Raw genomic sequence first — 24434 nt, 5'->3', positions numbered from 1 at the left:
TCTCTGGCTGATTGGAAGAAGGAAGAATCCATGTCTTACCTAATGTAGGCTGACATGAAACAAGTATAGTACGGGTCCGTCCTTCCACCCCCTGCAACAGACAAGCGTCAACGATGCTCGGTCGAAGCTCCATTGATCTTATTATAGTGATGTGGCTTTTGCCACTAATTACCGGCAACAGCAGCCAGAGGACCCAAAGCCGCAACCCTGACTCGATATTATGCAATGTAGTAGTGGCCCATCCTTCCGACATGACTCCTTCTAAATGCAAAGGAGGCAAGGCAATCCAGTCTGATTGGTGGCCTTACCCGAGCTGGAGTACGATCTTGCCATGTTTGGTAACACGCGAGCTTTCTGGGGACAGGAGACGTCAGTCGGATTGTTCCCGGAGGCTCTATGAAAACTCCTCCCTGGTCACCTATACTTCAGATATCCTGACAAGACACTATTCCTTTTTGGAATTTTCTCCGCCGACAGAAGTATCACCGATGATGCGATGGTCTTAAGCGTACCACTGGGCTGGGCTGATTCATTACTCATTTACTTACACTGCCGCCGTCATATCAAGGCTTTCTGGATCACTCACCATGTCATGTTGCTGTGTTATCAGCCAATCTATATATACACACCTCGATCCTTCACCCGAGCGGACCGAGAATGCTACCCCAAAAATAGAAAGGCTGGGTATACTGTTCCTGCGCAGACCCACTCGGTGACAGCGGCGGTACACCGGCATAGACAGTGGCATTTGATCTGAGAGCCGCATACTTCCTTTTTGAGCCTCTTCTGGTTTTACATGTATGTGTGACTCTGCCTCGTGCTATGAAAAGCAGCAGCAGCGTGAGAGAAGGAGGAGAAAAGCCCAACGAGGCTTTCTCAACGAAGGCGATGACCAACAGAAACCAGTATGAATACACCACCGGACCATCATCGCCTTGAAGTCCATCTTCATTCATCACGAAGACAACAAACCGGGCTATTCTGCATCGCTTGGACTCGAAAGAAGAAGAAAAACAGAAATAAAACCAGTAGCCAAATCTGCCCAACATGACGAAAGATTGGGACAGTTATAAAGACACCATCCTGGCTCTTTATGAGCACCAGACGCTGGCAACGGTCATGGAGGTTATGCAAAGGGATTATAACTTCGTGGCATCGTGAGTGCTACCCCACGCCACTGGCATTCCTTCCGACGGCGCTGTTGTCGACTAATGCAGAAATAGAACCCGTGCCTATCGGCAAAAGCTCGACAAATGGGGTAAAAGGAAATACAAGAAGCGCAAGGGCAAGTCAGACAACAGCCCCGAGGTCAGTGATGCCGAGAGTGTGGGAAAAGCCGCAGCGTCTTCCAGGCCAGCATCACCCGAGCTATCACATCGACACACAAGCCGACGACAGCAGTCGGCGGCCGACGCTGGTCATAGAGCAACCACTTCGACGTCCCACCAAGGGGATGTCAACTACTCACTCGACCAGACTGGTGCAAATGTCAGGTACGACGCGTCTTTCCCCTACTGTATTTTTTTACTGACTTGTTGTATATAGCAACACCTATGGCACAACACAATACCAGAACCCAGCATCGTATGATGCCACTAACAACACGTGTTGGTCGGGCAACCCCGATACGACCGCAGCTTATGGCTTTTCTCAGGCACCACTTGACGTTAATGTAACGGCGTATGACTACGGTGGGACGTCGTTTTCTGCTACTAACAACTCGGCGGTGTCGTTTCAATACATGGATACGTCTGCCGGCGGCTATCCTATGGCTGACCAGTTGGACTATACCACATATGAGGACAGCAGCTGGGATCACGCTCAAGACGGGTAAACCAATCTATAGGCCATGAGCAGGGTGGTTTCTGAGGAAAAGCGCCAGCCTGTTGATCGGCCCGTTTCTCCAGGACCCCCATCGCGATAGGGTGGTTATTTGAGCCGTTGCATCGACACCTTTTTGATTTTATACGAGTTGCGGTCTGAGGGGACCAAAACAGAGAACATGAGTGTAAATGTTTCTTTTCTGACTCTCCTTTTGTTCTTCCTTTTCCTTGAAGCATTTCCCCGCATATGTGGTCACTGTTTGCATAAAGCGCCTGTCGTTCGAACTGATATCCGACTCGTTTCCGTTGTTCCGCGGTAATAGAATAGGGCATATGATGATGATTTCATTTTGTTACTTTCCCCTATATAGACTATATTTCTTTTTTTGGTTTCAGGTTTTTGGGGTTAGACCTCTTTTTCCTTGAAGCTGTACATATGATGGATAGACTAGAGGTAGACTTCATTCACCAATATTCGCTCTAATGTCTGTGTCTCATAAGCCGTTTGTGCAGATATTTCATTTCCTTCTGTGTCCACCGCTCTTTCCTACGCATATGGATACTTGTCTCGACGAGTATATAATATGAAGCTGTCATATAGCAGCTGAATTTTCCACTACGACTTATCGACACCAGTTGCGATCCACCCCAACTGAGAGAATTCCAACCTAAGGAGTAAGAGGGCTTTTATCACCCTTCACATGCACTGAGTTACTGTTGGGACGGGAGCCGGATGACTATCTGGAAGGGGTGAAGTCTACCGCTCGGCAATGGGCTTGATGCAGATGCAGGGGATTCTACAAATTGACGACTTAACATGGCCTATCATTCGTTGTGGAATCACGTAAAATGATTGCATTCATGCCATCTCAAGTATCGGAGCCCCGAAGGACAAGCCCCACCAAATATCGGGTATCGGCCATGCCGAGGTTTCGGGGCGGCGGCGGCGGCGGAACCATCCGCAAGTGCGGGGGGTAGCCGATAACAGCCTGATCGATGATCCGCGATGAATCTACTTGAAACAACCACCATCCGGGGCATACGCAAGCAATCGAACTGCTTTTTCTTCTTCTTTTGATGTTCACCGCCATGGCAACGAAGAACAGCGACCATACACCCACACAGCCACGGGGCGGCAAGCTACGCGTCAAAGGCCCTGCTCCGTCCCAGGATGAGCTGGATATCTTGAAACAGCCGCTCAGATTCCCATTCTCGGGGCGGACGGCGAACAATAGATTCCTGAAAGCACCCATGACAGAGCGGCTCTGCCAATGGAACACGTCAGACGAAGATATCAGCGCACGGGGGTTTCCCACCAAGGAGTACAAGCTGCTGTACCAACGCTGGGGCGAGGGCCAGATCGGCGTCATCGTGACGGGCAACATCATGCTGAAATACGATGCCGTCGAGGGCTACGGCAACGCTGTTCTATGCGACGACCACGATAACCGCGTCGAAGCATTCCGATGCGTCACCTCCGCCGCCAAGATGCACGGGTCCTTAATCATCGCCCAGATCTCGCACCCGGGCCGTCAGGGCAACGCGTCGCTCAACCCGCACCCTGTCAGCGCCAGCGATGTGCAGCTAAAGATGGAGTGGATGGGCACACGCTTCAACAAGCCCCGGGCTCTGAGCGTGGAGGAGATCAAGTTTATGGTTGCCGACTGGGGCGAGACTGCGTACCTGTGCCACCGCGCCGGCTTCGACGGCGTCCAGGTGCACTGCGCCCACGGTTATCTATTAGCGCAGTTCCTGTCGCAGACAACCAACAAGCGCAGCGATGTTTACGGCGGCAGCCTCGAGAACCGCAGCCGGATCATTCTCGAGGTCATTGCCGAGATCCGCCGGCGGGTGCCGGACCCGGCTTTCATTATCTGTGTGAAGTTGAACTCGGTCGAGTTCCAGCCCGGCGGCTCGACCCCTGATGACTGCCGCGACTTATGTTTGCGACTCCAGGACGAGGGCCGGGTGGATTTCGTGGACTTGTCGGGCGGTACCTTTGAGGGCCGCGCGTTTGAGCACAAGAAGGAGTCGACCCGTGCCCGTGAGAGCTATTTCATCGAGTTCGCCGAGATGATCCGCCCTCTACTCACCAAGACCCTCGTGTACGTCACGGGCGGGTTCCGCACCACGGGAGGCATGGCTGGCGCCGTGCGGAGTGGGGCCTGTCACGGTGTCGGGATCGGCCGGCCTCTAGGCGCCGAACCCTATCTCTGCCGCGATCTGCTGACGCCGCACTTGACGGGGGTCACGGGCGCGCTCGACAGTTTCGTGCCCGCGCCCCAGAGCACGCAGGCCACGGGCACGCAGCTCGCGCAGATCGGCCATGGCCACATGGGTGTCAGCGACTTCAGCGACGGGGACGAGGTACGGCGCTGGATGGAGGAGTTTCAGAAGGAGGCGGAGAGGAAGGAGAATGTGTTGCCCGTCGTGGACTCTTCTGGGTTCCCGTTGGTAAAGGCGCAGTGCGGGTTTTACTATCTGCGGTAGAGAAGAGGACAAACGCTGCTGTTAGTGTACACTTAGTAATATGCCGAGATTGTAGAAATAGCGTTATATTATATATATAAGTAAAGTTATATCGAACGTGACTTCACCTAGTTTCATCTCGCCTAGAAACGTCAGTTCTTCCCTCTTCAATACTACCGAAACTCCAACCTGTCGTAGAGATCGAACGCTTAGAAGAACTGTAGCTTCTCGACATTGCCCTGTAATCTGCAGAGCTGTTTCGTTAGCGGCATGAAGTGAATTGCCAGAAACACTATAACAGGCCCCCGCAACTCCTGTAATAATCCACAGCCACAACCTGCCTGTGTCAACTCATTCTCAAGATGCCGAAGTCAATAAGGGGTGGCGTAGTCCGTAAAGGCGTCGTAGCCGCACAGGTTGAAGCTGGCAGTGTTGACTCTCCGGAACCTGCCATGTTAAGTAGTCCAAACAAAGTGCCGTATTTGACACCTTCACAGGTGCCATTTCCAAGCAATGTTCTTCCAGAAGGGAACTCACAAACGTTAGCTACTTGATACATGTTACAAGGCTTAGAATTACACCCACGACCCTTTCTAGTCAGTTTTCAACTTACCATCAGCGGCTTCTTCGACTTTATGCTAGACTGATGGCATAGTCATGTTGAGTTGGGGCTCTACTGATCAAAACCGCATTGTGGTTTTTGAACATCCAAGTGGGTTGTCAGGAGATATTATGCAGGTGAAAGACAAACTGGCAACACCTATAGATACAGTCAGAGGCGGCATACTTCAAAATATGGGAATCGATTGCGAATTGCTATTTGTAACCCGATAATTCAAGGGCGCAGTAGCTTAGGACGAGCCTGCTAGACCTTGTAAAAACAAAACGCCAAATAGAAGTTGGCCACCTCCATTTCCTCTGGGGTGACCAGCAACGGACCGCCTCCTCTTTCGCGGACACCCATGCGCTCACTCAGAGGTCCCAGTATGCGATCGTCTTTTTCCGACTCCCAGATCTCTTTGAAGCTCTGATGGTACTGCAGCTCGAGATTATAGTCCTCGGCTAGCGCTCGGAACGCAGGCCAGGGAACCACATATTCGGGCACCTCCTCGACGGCTTCGCTCAGGAAGAAGCTGTACTTCCAGCCAAACGGAGGCCGGAAGACACCATCAGCTGGTGTTTTCCCCGGGAACCGCACCCGGTACATCTCGTTGCCCCATTCTGCCGTCTCCTCTGCCTCGCCCTCTTCTTTGTCGTCAGAAGATGGTGGCTCTCCCGTGGCCGCGCTGGCTTTCTTTGCGGCCATGCGTTCGTTGAATTCAGTGACTCGCTCCCCGATGATATCCGAATTGGGGATGCAGCCCAAAAAGCGACCGCCCTTCTTCAGGGAATTCGACACATTCTCCAGCATCCTGCGGGCTTTCTCTTCGGTCTCGAAGGCGTAGTGCATGCAGAACATCATGCTCACAATGTCAAAGCCACCCCTGCGACGGCGGCCCAAAGCCAACCTTCTGAATGACATCGATGTCGCCAAGTGAAGTGCCAAAACAGTCTTTGACGTGGAAGAATGCATCGTAGAGCCGCGGCGGACGGCCGCCCCTGTGACCACCTCGACCACCTCTACCACCTCCACCGCGACTGCTCATATTGCGATAGCGGTCTTGGGCCTGGTCAATTGAGACCTCTGCAGGATCGAGACCGACATACAGAGCAACATTCTGGGGTGCTTGTTGCCATTTTCCGAGATCACCGCCCTTGCCGCAGCCAATATCAAGTACTAACAGGTCTTTGCCGGCGACACCGGCCAGGTCGCGCCCTCGCTCGTGCGCTCCCGGCGTGTGATCCTCGTCGGGGAGAACTTCTGGATGATGGTGCTCTTGACCCAATTGTTGAACACGCGCAAGCCCTTGATGTTGCTGTCCTTCTTCCTCCAGTCGCGGCCGCGCTCAGGCACGGCATTGTAATGCTGTCGTACAACATCGTTGATGGCGCCGCGCGCAGTCTGGGCGGCGGCGGCGGCGGCTTCTCTCTCGCGTTCGGCCTGTCGGTTCTTGATCTCGTCTATCTGGGCTTGGGTCATACGAGCGCCTCGGCCGGGTCTCTTCTGTTTTCGCGGTGCAGGGTCGGAAGGCGACCGTGAGCGTTGGCGCTTCTTGGCTGGCTGGAGTTTTCGGGCGTCAAATGGCTCGGGTTGCGCGTCGTCATTCTCGTCGGCTCCTCGACGTGGGTTGTTGCCGCCGCCGCCGCCGCTGCCGCTTGCGCGAGCAGGAGACCTCTCGTCGCTGCCCATGGTGCGCTAGGCTGACGGGGATACAAGGCCAATGCTGTGGTGGTGAATATGATGAACAAAGCTTGAGGAAGATGGTCTTGGCCAGTGGATTTGTCGGAAAAAGAATGAATGATTGATGGGTGAGAGTGGAAGGAAAGCTGCACCCCGGACTGATGGCATGTTCGGTACGTACCTGAGGCTCTGGATCCGACCCACTGAAGGAAGGGAAGCTCCAGTAGGGGTTGGGGGCTTTTGATTGGCCCAAGGTCCAGTTGGCAGTGGCATTACGCGAGCTGTCTGCCGCCTTGTGCCTTCCCCAGCAGCTGTTGTGAAGTGGGAAGTGGGAAGTCTGAAGTCTGTCTGTACGAGGCTGGCAAACAGCTCGGGTTGAACCATCATTCATTTCCATCACCATCAATCAATCTCCCCGTCCATCCCATCTCCCTCTCTTGGAGAACCTCACTGCGGCTGCCGCCCTTGTTTGCATTCCAGGATACTGACTGGCGTCGTGTGTCCTTTCGGCCTCCGCCCCCCAAGCAAGAAGCGACTTTCGTCATCAACCGCAGCCACCACCATGGGTTCCGATCCCCAGTACGCCAAATGGCCTCTGCTGCCGCTGGCCCAGCATGTCTTCACCCTCACAAACTCCTACGCCACCCGTCCTGCCCAGCAATCTTCCATCAAGAGCCTGCAAGATGCCATCAGCGAACACAAGATGGCCCCGCTATACAAATACCTGGCCCACCCGACCGAAGGCATCTTGAACTCGGCGGGCGAGGGCAGTGCGTCGTCCGCACCCCAGAAGCCCGTCAGTCGGAAGCCCAGCGCTGCCGGTATGCTGGCCACCAAGTCTTCTGCGGGTGCTAGCTTACCGTGGGACGAGGACGTTTACAATAAACTGAAGGCTGAGAATGACAAGGAGCTGGAGACCTTCCAGAAAGAGGAGGATGACGCAGTTGAGCAAGCTGGTGATACTGAGATCATGGCTGCGAGGGGCAAGAGGGCTGAGTACTTCGCCAAGATCGGTGACAAGGCATGTCTTCCCTTCCGCACTCTGCAACCGCATGGCCAATCGGCTAACCATTCCTGTAGGACAAAGCGATAACGGCGTACGAGGATCTCTCCGAGAAGACCGGTATTCTGGGTACCAAGATCGACATTGTCCTTGCCATAATCCGTCTGGGTCTCTTCTACGGCGACAAGGTCCTCGTGAAGAAGCACGTGGCCCGGGCAAAGGCGCTGGTTGAGAGCGGAGGTGACTGGGACCGCCGAAACCGTCTCAAGGCCTACGAGGGCCTGCACCTCCTGACCGTCCGATCCTACAATCTCGCGGCCCCCCTGTTGCTCGACTCGCTTTCCACGTTCACCTCGTACGAGCTGTGCACATACTCCAACCTGGTTGTCTACTCAGTCCTCGCCGGCTCGGTGTCGCTGAAGCGCGTCGACTTCAAGAGCAAGGTCGTCGACGCCCCCGAGATCAAGGCTATTCTCGGTGCCGACGGCGACGACAAGCTGATGGCGCTCACCGGTGCCATCTCCGCCGGTCCTGGTGCTGAGGACGCCGAAATGACGGATGCTAAGGGCGAGTCCGCCAGGGAGGCGCCCAAGGGTACTACCGTGGTCAACCTCACTACGCTGGGCACCAGCACCGACCAGCCCGAGAGCGAGATGGCCGTCGATTTCTCGCCCCTGGCCCAGCTCGTGAATAGCCTGTACACGGGCCACTACAAGCTGTTCTTCCAGGCCTTGGCCCACGTCGAGGAACAGTTTTTGACCCAGGACCGGTACCTGCACGAGCACAAGAACTGGTTCATCCGAGAGATGCGCCTGCGCGCGTACCAGCAGCTTCTGCAAAGCTACCGCGTGGTGGGTCTGGAGAGCATGGCCAACGATTTTGGTGTGACTGTCGATTTCTTAGACCGGTATGCATTGTCCAGTCTTTCACAAACAAACATGCATTCAATACTAACTCCATATCCAGTGATCTCGCCAAGTTCATTGCAGGTGGCCGTATCCCCTGCACCATTGACCGCGTGACAGGCAAGGGTATCATCGAGACCAACCGCCCCGATGACAAGAACAAGCAGTACCAGGACGTCGTTAAGCAGGGTGATCAGCTTATCACCAAGTTACAGAAGTACGGCCAGGCCGTTCGACTTCGTGGTAGCGAGCGAGCTTAAAGGGGCCTCTCTTTGATTATGACTTTCCCTAGTGGGAAAGGAAGCATTGGCAGATTTGCTAATTAAAGATTTGTACCAATACTGAGATAGACGAGACGCTCAAAAACGATACAGCATGATGAATTGCGAAACTTCTTTATGAGTAGTGATTTCCACTTTCAATTCAAGTGCGTCCTTGCGTGATCGTCGAATCCTTCCACCAAACAAGTCGCTTCTATAGATACTATCTATGACTGAATCCTCGCGATGCTCGAACAGGCACTGATCCTCCGACCGCCGTAGCAAATGCTATGTTATTATGTACGACCCTCATGAATGATTTTTGGGGAAACCGACGCAACCTTGGCCTTGTTTTATCCTAGCAAAGTTTATTTCCTTGCGACCTCTGCTTATGCAAAAGACGCAGTACCCTTTCACCGGAATTCTTCCATGAACTCCTTGTGAAACTTCTGGATGCTGCCAACCCACTCGGTGCCGGGAGCCAAAAAGGTGGTGCGGAAGTGGAGAGAGCCCTCCTTTTGGCCGAAGCCGGAACCGGGCACGACGCAGACGCCCGTGGCCTCGAGCATGCGCAGGCAGTAGAACTCGTCGGCCTCGCGGCCCTCTTTCTTGGCGGCCTCGACAGCCTTGGCGGGCAGCTTGATGGTGGGGAACAGGTACATGGAGCCCTGGGGCTCACCGCACTCGACGCCCTCCATGTGCTGGAAGGCGTCGTAGAGCGCGAAGGCGCGCTTCTTGAGGCCCTCGAAAATGCCCGTGTACTCCTGGCTGTACAGATCGTACGAGGGGTCGCCCTTCTTGGGCGGGTTTACCATGAGCTCAACGAGGCACTGGCCGATCACAGGAGCGCACAGGGTTATGGAAACGAACTTGTAGATCTCGGCCTCGACCTCGGGCTCGAAGCCTATGAGTTCGAAGTAGCCGCCGCGGTGGCCGCACTCACCCACCATGCCCTTGGAGACAGAGTGCAGCGAGGCCAACTCGACGCTCTTGTACTGGCCCGGGTTCTCATCCTGAAGCTTGTGCAGGGCGCCGCGGAATGAGTGGAAGGTGCCCTTGAAAACGTTGGTCTGGTACACCTCGTCGGCCATGACGACCAGATCCTCCTGGTCGGCGAACTTGATGACGGAGCTCACGTCCTCTTCGGACAGGGAGGCGCCCGTAGGGTTGCCCGGGTTGATAATGACGATGGCGCGCACATCGATGCCATCCTTCTTGGCCTTGTCGTAAGCCTCCTTGATGGTCTCGAGCGAAGTGCCCCAGTTGGCGTGCTCGTCAAGGTAGTAGGGGACGCACGTGGCGTTGAGCACGGAGAGCGAGGCCGTGTACAGAGGGTATTGCGGGATGGGGACGAGGATGCCGGTCTTGGGGCCGGCGCAGATGATGTTCAGGAGGGTGTTGACACCGGAGGATGCGCCGCCCGAAAGGTAAATGTGGGACGGATCGGCGGGAAAACCATCTCGCTCTGAATCGGGCGAGTCACATTAGTCACCAAAATAAAGCCGCATGAAACATGCATGGCATAGACAGCGGTGGTAGCTGGCCCGTGTTAGGTAATGACTTACCCTCGAGGAATTTGGCAATACTCTCCTTGATTGCCGGAACACCGGCGCTGGCGCTGTAAGCACCGACGTTGCCGACATGGCTAAGCAACGACTGTGCGCGCTCAATGACGTCTGGCTTGTAGCCCAAGTGCTCGATCAGGACCTCTTTCTTCTCCAGGAGGAGCGGGTTCTCGAGCAGACTCAGGACCTGGCGGAAGAAGGTTATGGGCTTCTGGTCGAGCTGCTGCGGGTTGCCGATGTTGGCGCTGATGACCTGGTCGAAGGGGAGGTCCTTGGCCTCGCCCTTGCGAATCTTGGCCCGGTACTCCTCGGACTTGACGGCCAGCTCGCCGCGCACGGCGTACTTGGCCTCAACCACATTCGGGTTGATGTTGTTGATGGTGAGGCGAGTCATTGCGTACGAGGTCGGGGTGCTGCCGTGGAAGTTTCGTGTGTTGTGCCGACCGAAATGACCGTGACTGTTGTAGGATGGAGGGGTAATAAGAGGCAAACGTGACGATGGTGGGGAAGCTGGATTGCAAAAGTTGGTCAACAAATCTTTCGTCCGTTCACAGAACAAGTCGACGGGCAACAAAATAACTGGGCTACCGAATGGGGCACACTTGGGACGAGCTAGGGAGGAAAAAAAAGACGACAGGCGGATTCAATGTGGAAGGTGCAGGCGGAAGAAATGCCGCTCTCTTAAGTATATCGTCTATCCCAGATACAGGCAATGGCACACGGTGACACAAACAAAGGAGGTGAAGACGGGCCCCGCGATCTGTTGCGTGGTCCTTTCCAATGGACGGGCGGCAGTTGGGATTCATTGGCAACGTCGCCCTGTCCTTTCTTTGCGACGACGCATGATACAGGCAGACAGGCTGCAGGGGTCAGCGGATCGGGACCCTTGTAGGGTGTGACCCGACCAGCTACCAGATCTGCCTTTTCACCGCGCCGCATCGCCGCTTTGCCCTAGAAGGGATAGGGGAGCACCAGTGCCTTCGCTCGGTGAATCCTCGAGTTGATAGGTCGAGTCTGCCTCGGGATCCACGAGCTTGGCTCGAAAATCCGTGGAGCTGGCGGGTTGGAGTGTGTCATAGAGAACGAGTGCCGAAATCGGATGGCGAACGGTGAAGAGAGATCTTAGCTGCTGCTGCTGCTGCTGGCGGGCGTTGGGGGTGGAGCCAAAGTCCGGGGGCGCAGGTGTGAGATACGACCAGAAATACGACCATCCCACGTACTCCCACACACAAAGCCACGGCCTGCCATATGAACGGCAACAGAAAACCCCGAAAATGAGACGATTCAATTACCTGAAGAGAACGAGCGCACCACCCCACGCCTTGGGTCGGGCGCGCCGCATGTTTGCTTCATCGATAGCGACGAAACAATGGCTGCAGCTGCTCGAGCTTGGCGGCTTGTGCCAGCCGCCTGCGACCATACCATAGGGGTCGCCACCATGCTGGACCGGGCAAGAAGAGCCCGTTTTGGGTCTGAGTCCTAAAGAGCCAGTTTCTTGGTGGTTGTGTGTGGTTGTGGTTGTGTTTGTGTTGTTCGGGAAAGCGAAGAAAACCCAATTCTGATGTAAGGGTGACTGTCAGTCATGGAAGATCTAAGCAGACCCGGATCGGCATCGAGGAAAAAAGCAATCAACAAAGACTTCCCTGCCCCCCGCCTCTTGCACAATGTCCCTTATCGAGTCAATCAATCATTTACGGGTTGAATAGTTGCTTATAGCCATCTCCACAAGGGATTTAGCCGGACTTTAGTGGCGCCGACGAGGCCTCGCTGGCAACTGTGTCGGCGTATACGGTTGTAGTTATTTGTAGTTATCTCACTACGATTCACTGGTAGAACGGAGCCGCGGCATCTTGCTTTTCTCGCACTTACATATTTTCTCTAAACAATAAACAAATCGCTAAACTACATTGCACCTTGTCTTCTTTCTTTTTCCCAACGTTCGAATTACCTGGGAGCATCAGGGAACCCCCAGTAAAACTGGTAATGTCTCGCAGCAAATCGGAAGAACCGATCAACACCGTACCACGCAATCAACGGCAAAGCGCTTAGAGAAAACACTGTCAAATCTGCATACAAACTGCCACTAGCGCAGTTTTTGAAATAATGAGTACACGCAGCGAAGGCGAGGCAGATAAGACCGGACGTTGAGACCAGGAACATCAAGGGGGCTGGCGGTTCGAATTCGAATTCGACATAAACTTCGTGGGTTCGCATCGTGTCGAGGTCTACGAATACTCGAACAGCAGCGGAAACTAGCTGATAAACTAAGCCCACGGACGCGAAGACGGCGAAAACGATGGAGTATGCTGGCAGGTACATACCCTTCCACTCGGACAGCATGCAATCTCTGAGCTCGGCGCTCCTCATCCAAGGGAGAAGAGTTACCTGGAACACAATCTGCTGCAGCTGCATGGCCATCAAGATACCGCGCCACAGGCATAGCCATAACATAACCAGCGCTTGTTCTGTCAGACTGGCCTTCCATGCTTGCAACGGCCGCGCTGGCACGGCAGGTGCGGCAGAGACGGCAGGCACATTTACGCCGCCTACCGGCTGTAACTCGAAGCCATCGTTGTCCCGGGGAGGCGGTGTGGGCGCCCGAGCTGGGTTCACTCTAGCCGCGTGTTGACGGTCTATGAACCACTTCCTAACTGAAGACACTATCCAAGCAAGGAGTGGCCACCAGACCACTGAGGTAAACAAAACCCATGTCCAAACCCCATAGAATCTGTGGTAGTCAGGGGTGGCTGATTGAGGTTCGATAACGGTATAGACATTATCGATCTCCGGGGCTTTGAGAGCCGACAACGTCCCGTCGAACGTGTTGTTTGACATGAGCTTGACGACAACGAAGCCCTCCATCTTTCTTGCTTGAGTTGGAGGAAAACTGACGAAACGTAGAGTTATTGAGGCTACCTAGGTGCGTGGTGCGTATGGTTGGTGGATGATTCATGATCCAGTTGGAGATTGAAGTATCTACATATACCTGTCAGTGGGCAAGCGGTGTCTATGAACAGTTGATTAGACTTCAAAACAAGGCTCCAAACTGGTTCTATGTTTGCGAGAGCATAATGGGCGACTTGAAGACGGGGAGGGAAAACAACCTTTTGTTTACAGATCAGCTCCCTCCTTTACAATGGTACATTTTGTGCCTTCCTTGTTCGAGTCGATGGCACAACAATAGAAGAACAAAGGCTACCAGTGCATGATCGGCACAGCAAATACTGCGATTTGCTTGTTGTGTTCGGCATTGGAGGCTATTCGCTATCGCTGGACCTTTTGAACCTTGCACAGTTGTTCTAAACAGGCGTCATCTCGATAGGACTGGCCTGAGTGAGCTTTAGGTTTGCGTCTCGGAGTATAGAAAAGCTTGTCCCAAATGCACTATAATGTAGAATGGTATCCCTAGTCACGGGGCAATAGGACAGGATAGTAATACATCGATCGCCATCGCCATGGCCGCTCTACTAAAGCTACAATCCAATAGATGGGCTATCCTTGCTCGGACCGCATATGAGGAACGGAGGAAGGTGGTGGCGGCTACTCCGGCTGCATTGTTGTGTAAAAGAATGTTAGAAGCCGAGCGAACCCACTGCACGGAAAGGGAAGGACGGAAGGCGTGGGTTAAGGGGTGTCATGTGCCACGAACACGGGATGGAGATGCTGACTGCAGCCATCCTTGAAGCGGGCATGGCAGGAGGGCTGACAACTCTTCCTGCTTGCCCTGTTATTAGCTATCAAGAACTTCCGCCACTCGGATGGCGCGCTTAATACCGCTGTTCAGCAGTGCAATCCTTGCGATCTTTTTCGTTTACTTAGGCCTTGCATCATCATGACATCGACTTGAGCCCTTCTCGGCCTTACTTCCACGTATACCAGACCAGCTGGAGCTTGGCGGTGTGGCCAATTCTCTTCCAATACAAGTCTTTGTCTTTTGAAACTATGGAACATAATTGAGAATCGAATGGCCTTTGTGTTATTGCGAGAAACATGCCAGAGGTTTGTGGGGGGGAGGTTGGGCTATAGTGCGGGATGTATAGCATTGTTTCAGTGATATCTTGCAACTTTCTCGAATCCAACTTCGATTGACTAATTTTGGGCATGCCTCAACTTGGAATCTGACTAAACCTATTCTCGGACCAGTACCAGCCTGGGGAGGCCTGAGACAGGAAACACCCAACCGCCCGCGGGCTCTGAAGCCTGAAGCCTGATCTGTCCCTGTGACAGACCCATACCATATGCGCCTCTCCTGCTGCAGATTCGGATCGACGTACTTTACCCCATGCCACATGATTTCTGCTGTGATATGTAAATGCAATGAATGCATGGATCATTGTGCTGTCATACTGGTGCCTTTGTGAGACATGCATACTCCCCTATCCCCTAGCGCCATAAGGTATTATCTGTGGTTGCTCTGAGAGGGGCCGAACCATCGTCGATCATCGCGGTAGCTTCCAAAACGGCAGTAAGATTAGATCTGCATAGCGCAGTCTCAGTGGCCCTTTTCTGACGGCACGTCAAAGCCGATCGGCGTTTCTGGGAGCTCTGCTATGTGACTTTTTTTTGACGGCGATGAGTACGTTAACATCCACCTTTCGACCCAATCTTATACGAGCCATCCGATGTTAAATAACCTTCGCCAGGTCTAGCTTCCCGTAATCGCGACAGGAGGGATTGAGTCTATCTGATCAGGAATCCCATCAACGAATCTCCATTGTCGAACGAGTCAGCCATGAAGTACCTATGCCTTCATGGCGCGTATGGCAGTGCCAAGGTAAGTATTATGACGCTTGAAAGGCGATGGACTTTGTGTATTGACTTACTGACCGTGTCCTTCAGAACTTCCAAGCACAGCTTAGCCCATTCTTGGACGAGGTGAAGGGCAGGGACGACTACAGCTTCATGTGGATCGACGGCATCCATGAGACAGCACCTCCAGACGGCTTCCAAGACTACTTCGGCGCGGCTCCCTGGCACCGACACGTCAAGTTCGAAGCGGCCGACTTCTTGCAGAGGATCCGTCAATTCCCACAAGAACAAGGGGCTGAAGACTCGATGCGATTTCTTCTCGCCGGAGAAGAGCTCATCCCCGCCGAGTCACTGACCGAGGCATTGGAAAGGGTCTTCAAGATTTTAGAAGAAGACGCCGAAATCACTGTATGTTTCTGAATCACTACATGTTTCTGATGGGTGTCATAGCATGGGGAAAATGAAGACTGACCGACGTGTTCCCACAGGGGCTCATTGGCTACTCTGAGGGTTCCATGATTGCCGCCAGCCTCATCATCGAGGAGCAGCGGCGTCGGAAAGAGCACGGGACACGGCGGCGCATCGAGCGTGCCATCTTCTTCGCTGGCTGGCCGCCGATGGCAGTGGTAGATGGCCAGGCGAGTCTCGTCCTCGCCGACTCTTCCGATGCGATGATCGATATCCCTACTTTCCATGTCATCGGATGTAACGATCCGTATCTCAACGGCTCCATGTCGTTGTACACAACATGCGACGAGGACCTTGCTGAAATGTTTGACCATGGGCAAGGTCATACGGTCCCCGCGACCCGCGTACTATGAAAGAACTCGTCACTGTGCTGGACAAATTCGGGAAGGCGAACAGGAGTTTCCGGTTCGAGGACAATTGAGCAGTCGATAGAGTTGAATAGACAGCTGTTTCTTAGTTCCGTGACAGTTCCCACGTTTCTTTTCCCGTTCTAAAGTTGTGAAACCCCTGATCTCTCGCGTGGCTTTGGACGGCGCCCACCCTAGCGCCCACACATTCCATCGCATCCCCGGTACTCCGATGGAGAAGGGGGCGCCGTTAACACCCCGGCCCGAGCACTTACTTGCGCGACAATGGCTGGAGACCTAAATCGAGTTAGGGAAGGCAAATCGGCTGATGGAAGTTTGGACACGGCTTGGGCGAGAACCGTGTGCCTGTCCGGCCGGGTATGCTGTGCCCATCTCGATACAGTCAGTAGATACAACGTGGGACAAACCCTTGCGAGCAACCACACTCCTTTTCTTTTGGCGTCCCGCGCGGGCGACCCTGGTTTAGCGCTTACGGTTCAACCCATCTCGAGTAAGCTGCAATGACTGCCCGACAGGATGCTTTCCAGGGACTGGGGGAGGGGCGGCTGATTAGAAACGCCAAGGCAGCTAAAGGAGTCTGCGAACTCAATACGGCACGCAGCAGGGGCAGAGCCAGGAGCAGGAGCAGGAGGTGTAGCAGTAGCGGGAGCAGGAGCGCATGCAGCCACAGCCTGGAAATCCGAGACAAGCCATGTTGTATTGTTCGCCCGAACCCTCGTCCTCCCAGCGTTCCTCTTGATCCATGGCATGACCGACCCCTAAACCATCGTCTCCACCACTGCCAGCGCGTCTGCCAGAGCCTGACTGGTCTGCTCAGGTTCATGGACGAAGCTGCTTCCACCAAGCGTAGATCGTATGATCAGATAAGGATGCGCCACCCGTCGACCTGCTATGGGGCGGCCTTCTCATGTGATGTGACTATCGTAAACCTTTCGACGCCCATCGCCATCTTACTGAGGGACTGCATATCTGCCCTTCTGCCCCGTCCCAGTTGCCGACTTATAATGCCATCTTGACCCCCCTTACGACTGGAAATACAAACTGCCTGTGCCTGTGCCTGTGCCTGCCTGTGTGTATGTGTGTGCGCGCCTGGAAGCATGACTACTTGCCTGTCCCCTAGACTAGACTAGACTTATAGATTCTCCTTCGACACAGCCCATCACGCCCCAAGCCATGGACGCCAACAGCGCCGAGACCCCGAGACTGGCCCCCGTGGCCGTCGTCGGCATGGCATGCCGCCTGTCCGGGGATGTCTCCTCGCCCGACGACTTGTGGACGATGCTGTCGCGCTCTCGGGATGGCTGGTGCGAGGTGCCTGCCGACAGATTCTCTAGCAAGGCCTTTTACCACCGCAACCCGCAGAGAACCGGAACGTTCAACATCAAGGGCGGCTACTTCATGAAGCAGGATGTCTCCAGGTTCGATGCGCCTTTCTTCAACATCACCAAGCAAGAGGCCACTGCCATGGGTATGTGACCAAATCCCCGACAGGAAACTACTGATACACCCAGCGCTGACCACGACTGCAGACCCCCAACAGCGTCAGTTGTTGGAAGTTACTTACGAGGCACTGGAAAGCGCGGGCATTCCCAAGGACACCATCTCTGGCCGGAGCATGGGCGTCTACGTTGCCGGCCGTCCGTCAGACTACCGCCAAGGTACCCTTGATGATACGTGCCAGCTTCCTTTGTTCGATGCTACTGGCAATCAGGTGTCAGTCCAGGCAGGTCGAATTTCCTACTACTTCAATCTGCAAGGCCCTTCCTTCACCGTCGACACCGCCTGCTCGTCTGGTCTATACGCCCTGCATTCGGCCGTGCAAAGCATTCGCTCCGGCGAATCCGAGTCGGCCATCGTTGCCGGCTGCTGCCTTCGTTTACAGCCAGATGACATGATCTCCATGTCTATGATGGGCATCTACAACGAGAAAGGCCGGACTTTCGCCTTTGACAGCAGGGCAGACTCTGGATACGCCCCTGGTGAGGGGTTTCGGCTGCATTATCCTCAAGCCATTAGAACAGGCTCTGCGGGATAACGACAAGATCCGATCCGTCATCGTCAACACTGGGATAAACCAGGACGGCCGTACTGTGGGTATGACAACGCCCAGTGGCGAGGCCCAACAGCGACTCATCGAGGAAGTCTATGCCAAAGCCGGCATCGACACGCAAGACACCGGTTTTATTGAGGCGCACGGGACCGGAACAAAGGTAGGAGACCCAATTGAGGCGGGCGCCATATCCCGAGTCTTCAGCGCTGGCCGCTCGAAGAGAAACCCTCTGTACATCGGGTCAGTCAAGAGCAACATCGGCCACCTCGAGCACGCCAGCGGCATCATTTCCATCATCAAGGCATCCATGATGCTTGAGAGAGGCCTCCTCCTCCCGAATGTGAATTTCGAAGACGCCAACCCAGCGATTCCTCTGGATAAATGGCACATGAAAGTACCCAGCAACGTTCGGCCATGGCCTAGAGACAAGAAGTACATCTCCATCAACAACTTCGGATTTGGTGGAGCCAATGCGCACGTCGTACTCCAGCGTCCTCCCTCGCTAGAATCAACAGGGTCTCCCTCGAAAATACCAAGAGGTAGCCACAAGCTCTTTGCTGTGACCGCCAACAGCGAGTCCTCGTTGAAGAAGCAAGCGAAGCAGCTCGGCATCTATATCGAGAAACACCCTGAGATCTTCCAATCGAGTCTTTTCCGCGACATGGCCTACACCTTAGGCCAGCGTCGGACGCATCTTCCATATCGTCTAGCCCTACCAGCAAAGACGCTTGAGGATCTTGAAAAGGCTCTGAACAGCTCTGCCATCCCAAACCGTCCCACCACTCGGGAGCCCAAGCTGGCATTTGTGTATACGGGACAAGGTGCCCAATGGGCGAAAATGGGTGCGGCGCTGCTTGAGAGCCATGTTGTGTTCTCTGACACTGTCCAGGCCGCGGATGACGTCCTTCAGAAAGTCGGTGCGGGCTTCTCCCTGCTGGAAGAGCTGCAGAAAGATGGGAAGCAGAGTCGCATTAGCGAGCCAGACATCAGCCAGTCGGCCTGTACAGCAGTTCAGCTAGGTCTTACTGAGCTGCTTAAGTCCTGGAAGATTACGCCATCCTGTGTCATTGGGCACTCGTCGGGCGAGATCTGCGCGGCGTATGCCACGGGGGCTATTACGCTAGAGGAAGCAATGCTGGCTGCTTACTATCGCGGTCATTACGCCACTGCTCTCAAGGCAACGCACCCGCACCTCAACGGCGGCATGTTGGCCGTGGGTAAGGGTGCCTCCGAAGTCAAAGAGCTTATCGCAACTGGCAGCTACCAAGACATTGGCGTGGCCTGCGAGAACTCTCCCAGCTCAGTCACTATCTCGGGACAGCAAGATACTCTCGACCAGCTCAGCGCGAAGCTAGAAGGCCAAGGTGTCTTCAACCGAAAGCTGAAGACGGAAGTTGCCTATCACTCTTCTCACATGGAGGTTGTTGCTGATGACTACATGAACTCCATCAAACATCTGCAACCTAAGGACCGAAGTGAAGTCCAGATGTACTCCTCGTTGCTTGGCAACAGACTGGACTCGACCCTCTCTCTCGGGGCTGAATATTGGGTCAAGAACCTGACCAAGCCTGTTCTCTTTTCCACTGGCATGCATAGCCTCTGCACGGAGTCCCAGCCCGACGTGATCGTGGAGATCGGCCCTCACTCGGCCCTCGAGGGTCCCATCAAACAAATCCTGAAGAGTTGCAGTAAAGAGGCCGCCAGCAACACGAAGTACTTTCCATCGCTCGTCAGGAACGCCGATGCCACTGAAGCCGCGATGAAGCTTGCCGGTAACCTTTTCGCGCAGGGGCAGCCCATCGATTTCAACGCCATCAACGAGAATAAGCCTACTCCCCATCTACCAAGCTTGCTAACGAACTGTGAGCCGTACCCTTGGGCGGAGCATAAATACTGGGCCGAGGGCCGTCATAGCAAGCAGCGCCGGCTCCGACCTTTCCCCCGCCACGATCTCCTGGGTGTATTGGAGGGCGGCTACAATGAGACGGCGCCATCGTGGATCAACATACTCAACATTGACAATGTCCCATGGCTGCGTGACCATCGTATGCAGTCGCTGGTAACATTCCCGCTCGCCGGCTACCTGAGCATGGCAATCCAGGCTGCCTCTCAATTTGCGCAGCTGCGTGGCGTGGAGTTATCCAAGATCATGGGATACCGCATCCGCGAAGTGTACATATCTAAAGCCCTGATCATGGAGGAAAGTACTGACTACGAGACCTCGGTTTCACTGCGGCCCCATGCCGAAGGTTTGAAGTCGTACTCTGATGATTGGGACGAGTTCTGCCTTTCCTCCTGGACCCCCGGTCGGGGTTGGCTCGAGCATTGTCGTGGCCTGGTGCAAATTAAGAAGGAGAGCAAAACCCAGCAAATAAGCAGCGGTCATCTGAGCGGAGCGCCGGCACGCCTAGCCGAGGCGAGAAAGACGACCGAGCAGATCTCCACTGAGGCCTTCTACGCCGAGCTGGACAAGCATGGCGCAAGCTACGGCCCCGTATTCCAGCTGGCACCGGACAGCGGTGTCGCCGTGTCTAACGAATACGCCATCGGCAACGTGCACTCGGCCGACACCAAGTCGCTGATGCCGCACAAGTACGAGCTTCCCTCGATCCTGCCGGCACCGTTCTTGGATCTGCTCTTCCAGCTGGCCTTCCCCGTCCTAGGCGCCGGACGCGGCCTCATGCCCACGCTATTCATGCCGGCCGCAATCAAAGAGCTCGACATGAACATTCCGTCGCTGGCGAGCATCAGCGACGACATCCAGGGCATATCTTGGGGCAAAATGGATCATGCCCGACCCGGCCCGGCCGACTTTTTCCTTGATGCATGGCATCCGTCGAACCCGGACACACCGATCATGAGATTGGCGGGATTCCACATGGTCCCCATCTTCGACGATGCCGTTACGGCGCCGCCTGCCCGGTCGCTGTGTTACAAGGTGCAATGGGAGCCGTTACATGGAAACTCGAACCTTGCAGAGGAGACCCCTGCTCATGAAAAAGAGCCGAACGGTGAACCCCAAGGACGCGACAACAAGGCGAATACCCATAATGAGGAACCAGAGACTCCACTGCACCATAATGGCGGCCAGAACTGTACCACAAGCAACGGACTGGCAGCTGAGGAGACAACATCTGCGCCAAGTCGAACAAATGGATACACCGAAAGCCGGAACTACCAGAACGGTCATAGTAAGACTAATTGCAGTCTCCCTAAGGAACCTTTCACCATAATTTCAGATCGGAAACGAGAGGACAGGCTCGTTGAAGCCCTTGCGGCTTCCCTGGAAGATACAACCGGAGCAAAGCCATGTATCACGAGCCTCGCCGACGCTGAATACAATGGCCGCCCCGTCATCGTGCTCGCAGAACTCGATGCCCCCTCCTGAACGGCATGAGCCTGGATGTCTTCGAGCGGGTCAAGAATATCTTGTTGACAAGCGCTTCAACCCTCTGGGTGACAGAAGGCGCCTACCGCTTCGCCGAGAAGCCCGACCGAAACATCGCCCAGGGCCTCCTGCGCACTGTCCGCTCAGAGACGAGCAAAGCGGTCGCCACGCTGGACCTGGATCCCTTCTCTCCACTCGACGCGAGGGCGCGCGCCAAGCTGATCCTGGACGCTGCCAGCGCATTCCTGGTGTCACCTGACGTGGAGGATATCGATGGTCCCGTGGACTATGAGTTTGCCGAGGATGCCGGTGCGCTAGTCGTACCCCGCGTCGTGAGTCAAGACGAACTGGACTTGCAATTACACCGTGAGACGATACAGGACGCGGAACCGTACCTGCAGCCTTTTGAGCAGGAGGGACGGCGCCTACAGCTCGCCGTCGGAACTATCGGTGCACTGGACTCGCTCTACTGGCGTGACGAGCCCGAGACGGCCCTGGGCCCCGATGAGGCTGAGGTGCGCGTCGCAGCGACTGGTATGAACTTTAAGGATGTGGTCGTCGCCATGGGTCAAGTCACACAGCCCTACCTGGGCGTGGAGTGCGCGGGTACCGTGAGTCGGGTCGGCGCCAACGTTTCAGAGCTTAAGCAGGGAGATCGAGTATGCGCCATGACGCTGGGCGCCTATAGCACGTATGCGCGATGCTTGGGATCGAGTGCGGCTGTGATCCCGTCGTCTATGTCGTTCGAGACGGCGGCGTCGATCCCTGTGGTTTACAGCACGGCCTACTACGGCCTGCTCGAGGTGGCTCGCCTACAGCGGGGGCAGAGCGTGCTGATCCACGCGGCGACAGGCGGCGTGGGCCAAGCTGCGGTGCAGTTAGCGTACCTATTAGGCGCCGACGTGTACTGCACGGTGGGTAGTGAGGATAAGAAGCAGCTGCTCATGGATACGTATGGCGTACCTGCGCACCGCATCTACAGCAGCCGTAACGCATCCTTTGGCCCGGCTATTCGCGAGGCCACAAACGAAAGGGGTGTTGACGTTGTGCTTAACTCGCTCGCTGGAGATCTGCTGCGCGAAAGCTGGGAGTGTCTAGCACCTTTCGGCCACTTCATCGAGATTGGTAAGCGCGACATAGTCGCTAACAACAACTTGGGAATGCGCGTTTTCGATAGCAACTGTTCCTTCAGCTCCGTCGACCTTACGCTCGTGGCGTCTGAGCGGCCCCAGATCATGGAACGAGTTCTTAATGCCGTCATGAAGCTTCTAGCCGAAGGCAAGGTCAAGGAGATCACCCCTGTCACGTCTGTTGGTATTGGCGAGGTCGAGACCGCGCTCCGAAAACTGCAGAGTGGGAAGACTACGGGCAAGGTGGTCGTCAGCCATCGTGGCGAGGATGTTAAGGTAAGCGAAGTCGACTCGTGCAAGACAGATGGAGGAAGTACTGACCGCATTTCAAGGTAACGCACGCTCGTTCAGAACATCCTATGTACACAAAGGATGCGACGTATGTGATAGTCGGTGGCACGGGTGGAATTGGCCAGTCGATCACCAAGCAGATGATCGAGCGCGGTGCTGGTCACATTGTGCTTCTGTCCCGCAGCGCCAAACTGAGCGAGGAGATCAAGTCTTTGATGGACTTCGGCCAGCCACTTGGCGCATCAGTCCACGTCAAGGCATGTGATGTTGGCGACATATCCAGCGTCCAGGTCGTCTTGGGGGAGATGCAGAAGTCTCTACCCCCTATCCGCGGTATCGTGCACGCAGCCATGGTTCTTCGGGTAAGTATATCAAATTCCATCCAAAGACGCGTTCTTTTATTGTCATAAGCCAATCATTTGACTCTTGGTAGGATGTGATGTTCGAGAACATGACCTACGAAGACTACAATACCGTCGTCCGATCCAAAGTAGCCGGCGCCTGGAACCTGCACAAGGTTCTTGCAGACCAACAGCTCGACTTCTTCATCCTGCTCTCGTCGGTGGCTGGCATCATCGGAAACCGCGGCCAGGCTGCGTACGCGGGCGCTAACACGTTCCTGGACGCTCTGGCCCGGCATCGCCGCCGTAACGGTTTACCCGCGACCTCGCTAGCCCTGGCTGCCGTCGCCGATGTTGGCTACCTGGCCGCGGGCAGCGACGGCGCCGAGCGCACGGCCGACGTTCTCAAGAGCTTAGGCGGTGCCTGCATGACGGGCGCCGAGGTGCTCGCGTTGTTCGAGGCCGCAGTGGCCGGCAAAGTCGAGCGGTTGTGCGAGTACGAGCAGTGCGTCACAGGCGTCGACTTCAGCGACAAAGGCGCCAACCTGCCGTACTACGCCTCAGACGGCAAGTTTGCCCACCTGCGCCGTGCCGCGCTGGCCAAGTGCGCGGGCGACGCCTCTGCCAACGCAGTCTCGAAGCGTACGCTGGCGCAGGAGCTCGCGCTAGTCAGCACTATGGACGAGGCGATCGAGGTGGTGGCCGGCGGCTTGCGAGGAAAGCTAGGCGCAATCTTGATGGTAGACTCGTCCGTGCTAGCGGCGCAACAGGCGACAACATCGGTGGCGACGTTCGGGCTTGACTCGCTCAATGCCATTGAGCTGCGCAACTGGATCGCCAAGGAGCTGCAGACGCACCTGCAAGTCCTCGAGCTGCTCACGGCGGGCACTCTTAACAACTTAGCGGCTCTGGTGCTGAAAAAGACTTCGTTGGAGGGGTGTGGACTGGAAAGGGGAGCCAGGCGTCTGGCTAGGTTGGACTGGACCGATATAGATGGTTTCGCATGATGCTATGTTGGCGTTTCGTGTGGTTTTGTTACGGCCTGGGTTTTAGTTATGAAGATAAGATTGTGTACCAACTGGGAGTCCAAAGAGCTAGAAATGACCATTTTCTCAATCAATGCCTGTTGCAGGAGTCAGGATGATGACAGTGACCAAGGTTTACGACACGCAATGTTGAACTGCTTGACCTTGATCATTTTACCTTGTATATAATGCTGGCTGGGATGGAAGAAGAAGAAGAAGAAGAAGAAGAATGGTATATTGTATTAAGCAAAAAGTTTTGAACTCATCTGAGATTGGCCCTCTGCAAGCTGTTCCGACTGCATCCAATGGCCTCGAGCG

The 24434-nt window shown here is 55.0% G+C and overlaps 8 protein-coding genes across 8 annotated transcripts; 5 read left to right on the top strand and 3 right to left on the bottom strand.

Moving 5' to 3' along the window:
- Positions 1-1047: 1047 nt before the first annotated feature.
- PG998_014068 (uncharacterized protein) lies at positions 1048-1834 on the top strand (the record flags this gene model as incomplete). Its single annotated transcript, XM_066880884.1, has 3 exons — positions 1048-1157; positions 1224-1493; positions 1546-1834. The coding sequence occupies 3 exons, from the start codon at positions 1048-1050 to the stop codon at positions 1832-1834; spliced, it is 669 nt and encodes a 222-aa protein (XP_066725023.1).
- Positions 1835-2912: 1078 nt separating this feature from the next.
- PG998_014067 (uncharacterized protein) lies at positions 2913-4313 on the top strand (the record flags this gene model as incomplete). Its single annotated transcript, XM_066880883.1, has 1 exon — positions 2913-4313. One exon carries the CDS (start codon positions 2913-2915, stop codon positions 4311-4313), a length of 1401 nt encoding a protein of 466 aa, XP_066725022.1.
- An 844-nt stretch (positions 4314-5157) lies between these two features.
- PG998_014066 (mRNA cap guanine-N7 methyltransferase) lies at positions 5158-6582 on the bottom strand (the record flags this gene model as incomplete). Its single annotated transcript, XM_066880882.1, has 3 exons — positions 5158-5724; positions 5801-6046; positions 6094-6582. 3 exons carry the CDS (start codon positions 6580-6582, stop codon positions 5158-5160), a joined length of 1302 nt encoding a protein of 433 aa, XP_066725021.1.
- Positions 6583-7135: 553 nt separating this feature from the next.
- On the top strand, positions 7136-8741 carry PG998_014065 (26S proteasome regulatory subunit N7; the record flags this gene model as incomplete). The annotated part of the gene is made up of 3 exons (XM_066880881.1): positions 7136-7594; positions 7654-8483; positions 8543-8741. The coding sequence occupies 3 exons, from the start codon at positions 7136-7138 to the stop codon at positions 8739-8741; spliced, it is 1488 nt and encodes a 495-aa protein (XP_066725020.1).
- A 413-nt stretch (positions 8742-9154) lies between these two features.
- Positions 9155-10700, bottom strand: PG998_014064 (aminotransferase class I and II; the record flags this gene model as incomplete). Its single annotated transcript, XM_066880880.1, has 2 exons — positions 9155-10206; positions 10307-10700. The coding sequence occupies 2 exons, from the start codon at positions 10698-10700 to the stop codon at positions 9155-9157; spliced, it is 1446 nt and encodes a 481-aa protein (XP_066725019.1).
- A 531-nt stretch (positions 10701-11231) lies between these two features.
- On the bottom strand, positions 11232-13168 carry PG998_014063 (uncharacterized protein; the record flags this gene model as incomplete). The annotated part of the gene is made up of 3 exons (XM_066880879.1): positions 11232-11547; positions 11599-11778; positions 12255-13168. The coding sequence occupies 3 exons, from the start codon at positions 13166-13168 to the stop codon at positions 11232-11234; spliced, it is 1410 nt and encodes a 469-aa protein (XP_066725018.1).
- Positions 13169-15038: 1870 nt separating this feature from the next.
- Positions 15039-15876, top strand: PG998_014062 (uncharacterized protein; the record flags this gene model as incomplete). Its single annotated transcript, XM_066880878.1, has 3 exons — positions 15039-15080; positions 15146-15463; positions 15544-15876. The coding sequence occupies 3 exons, from the start codon at positions 15039-15041 to the stop codon at positions 15874-15876; spliced, it is 693 nt and encodes a 230-aa protein (XP_066725017.1).
- A 1188-nt stretch (positions 15877-17064) lies between these two features.
- Positions 17065-24098, top strand: PG998_014061 (polyketide synthase; the record flags this gene model as incomplete). The annotated part of the gene is made up of 6 exons (XM_066880877.1): positions 17065-17359; positions 17421-17870; positions 17908-21299; positions 21356-22735; positions 22792-23112; positions 23184-24098. 6 exons carry the CDS (start codon positions 17065-17067, stop codon positions 24096-24098), a joined length of 6753 nt encoding a protein of 2250 aa, XP_066725016.1.
- Positions 24099-24434: the final 336 nt, after the last annotated feature.

Source organism: Apiospora kogelbergensis (assembly GCF_038363985.1).
Source record: "Apiospora kogelbergensis strain CBS 113332 chromosome Unknown utg000009l_segment0_segment0, whole genome shotgun sequence".
Classification (NCBI taxonomy): Eukaryota; Fungi; Ascomycota; class Sordariomycetes; order Amphisphaeriales; family Apiosporaceae; genus Apiospora; species Apiospora kogelbergensis.
This window is presented reverse-complemented; position numbering and strand designations above follow the sequence as displayed.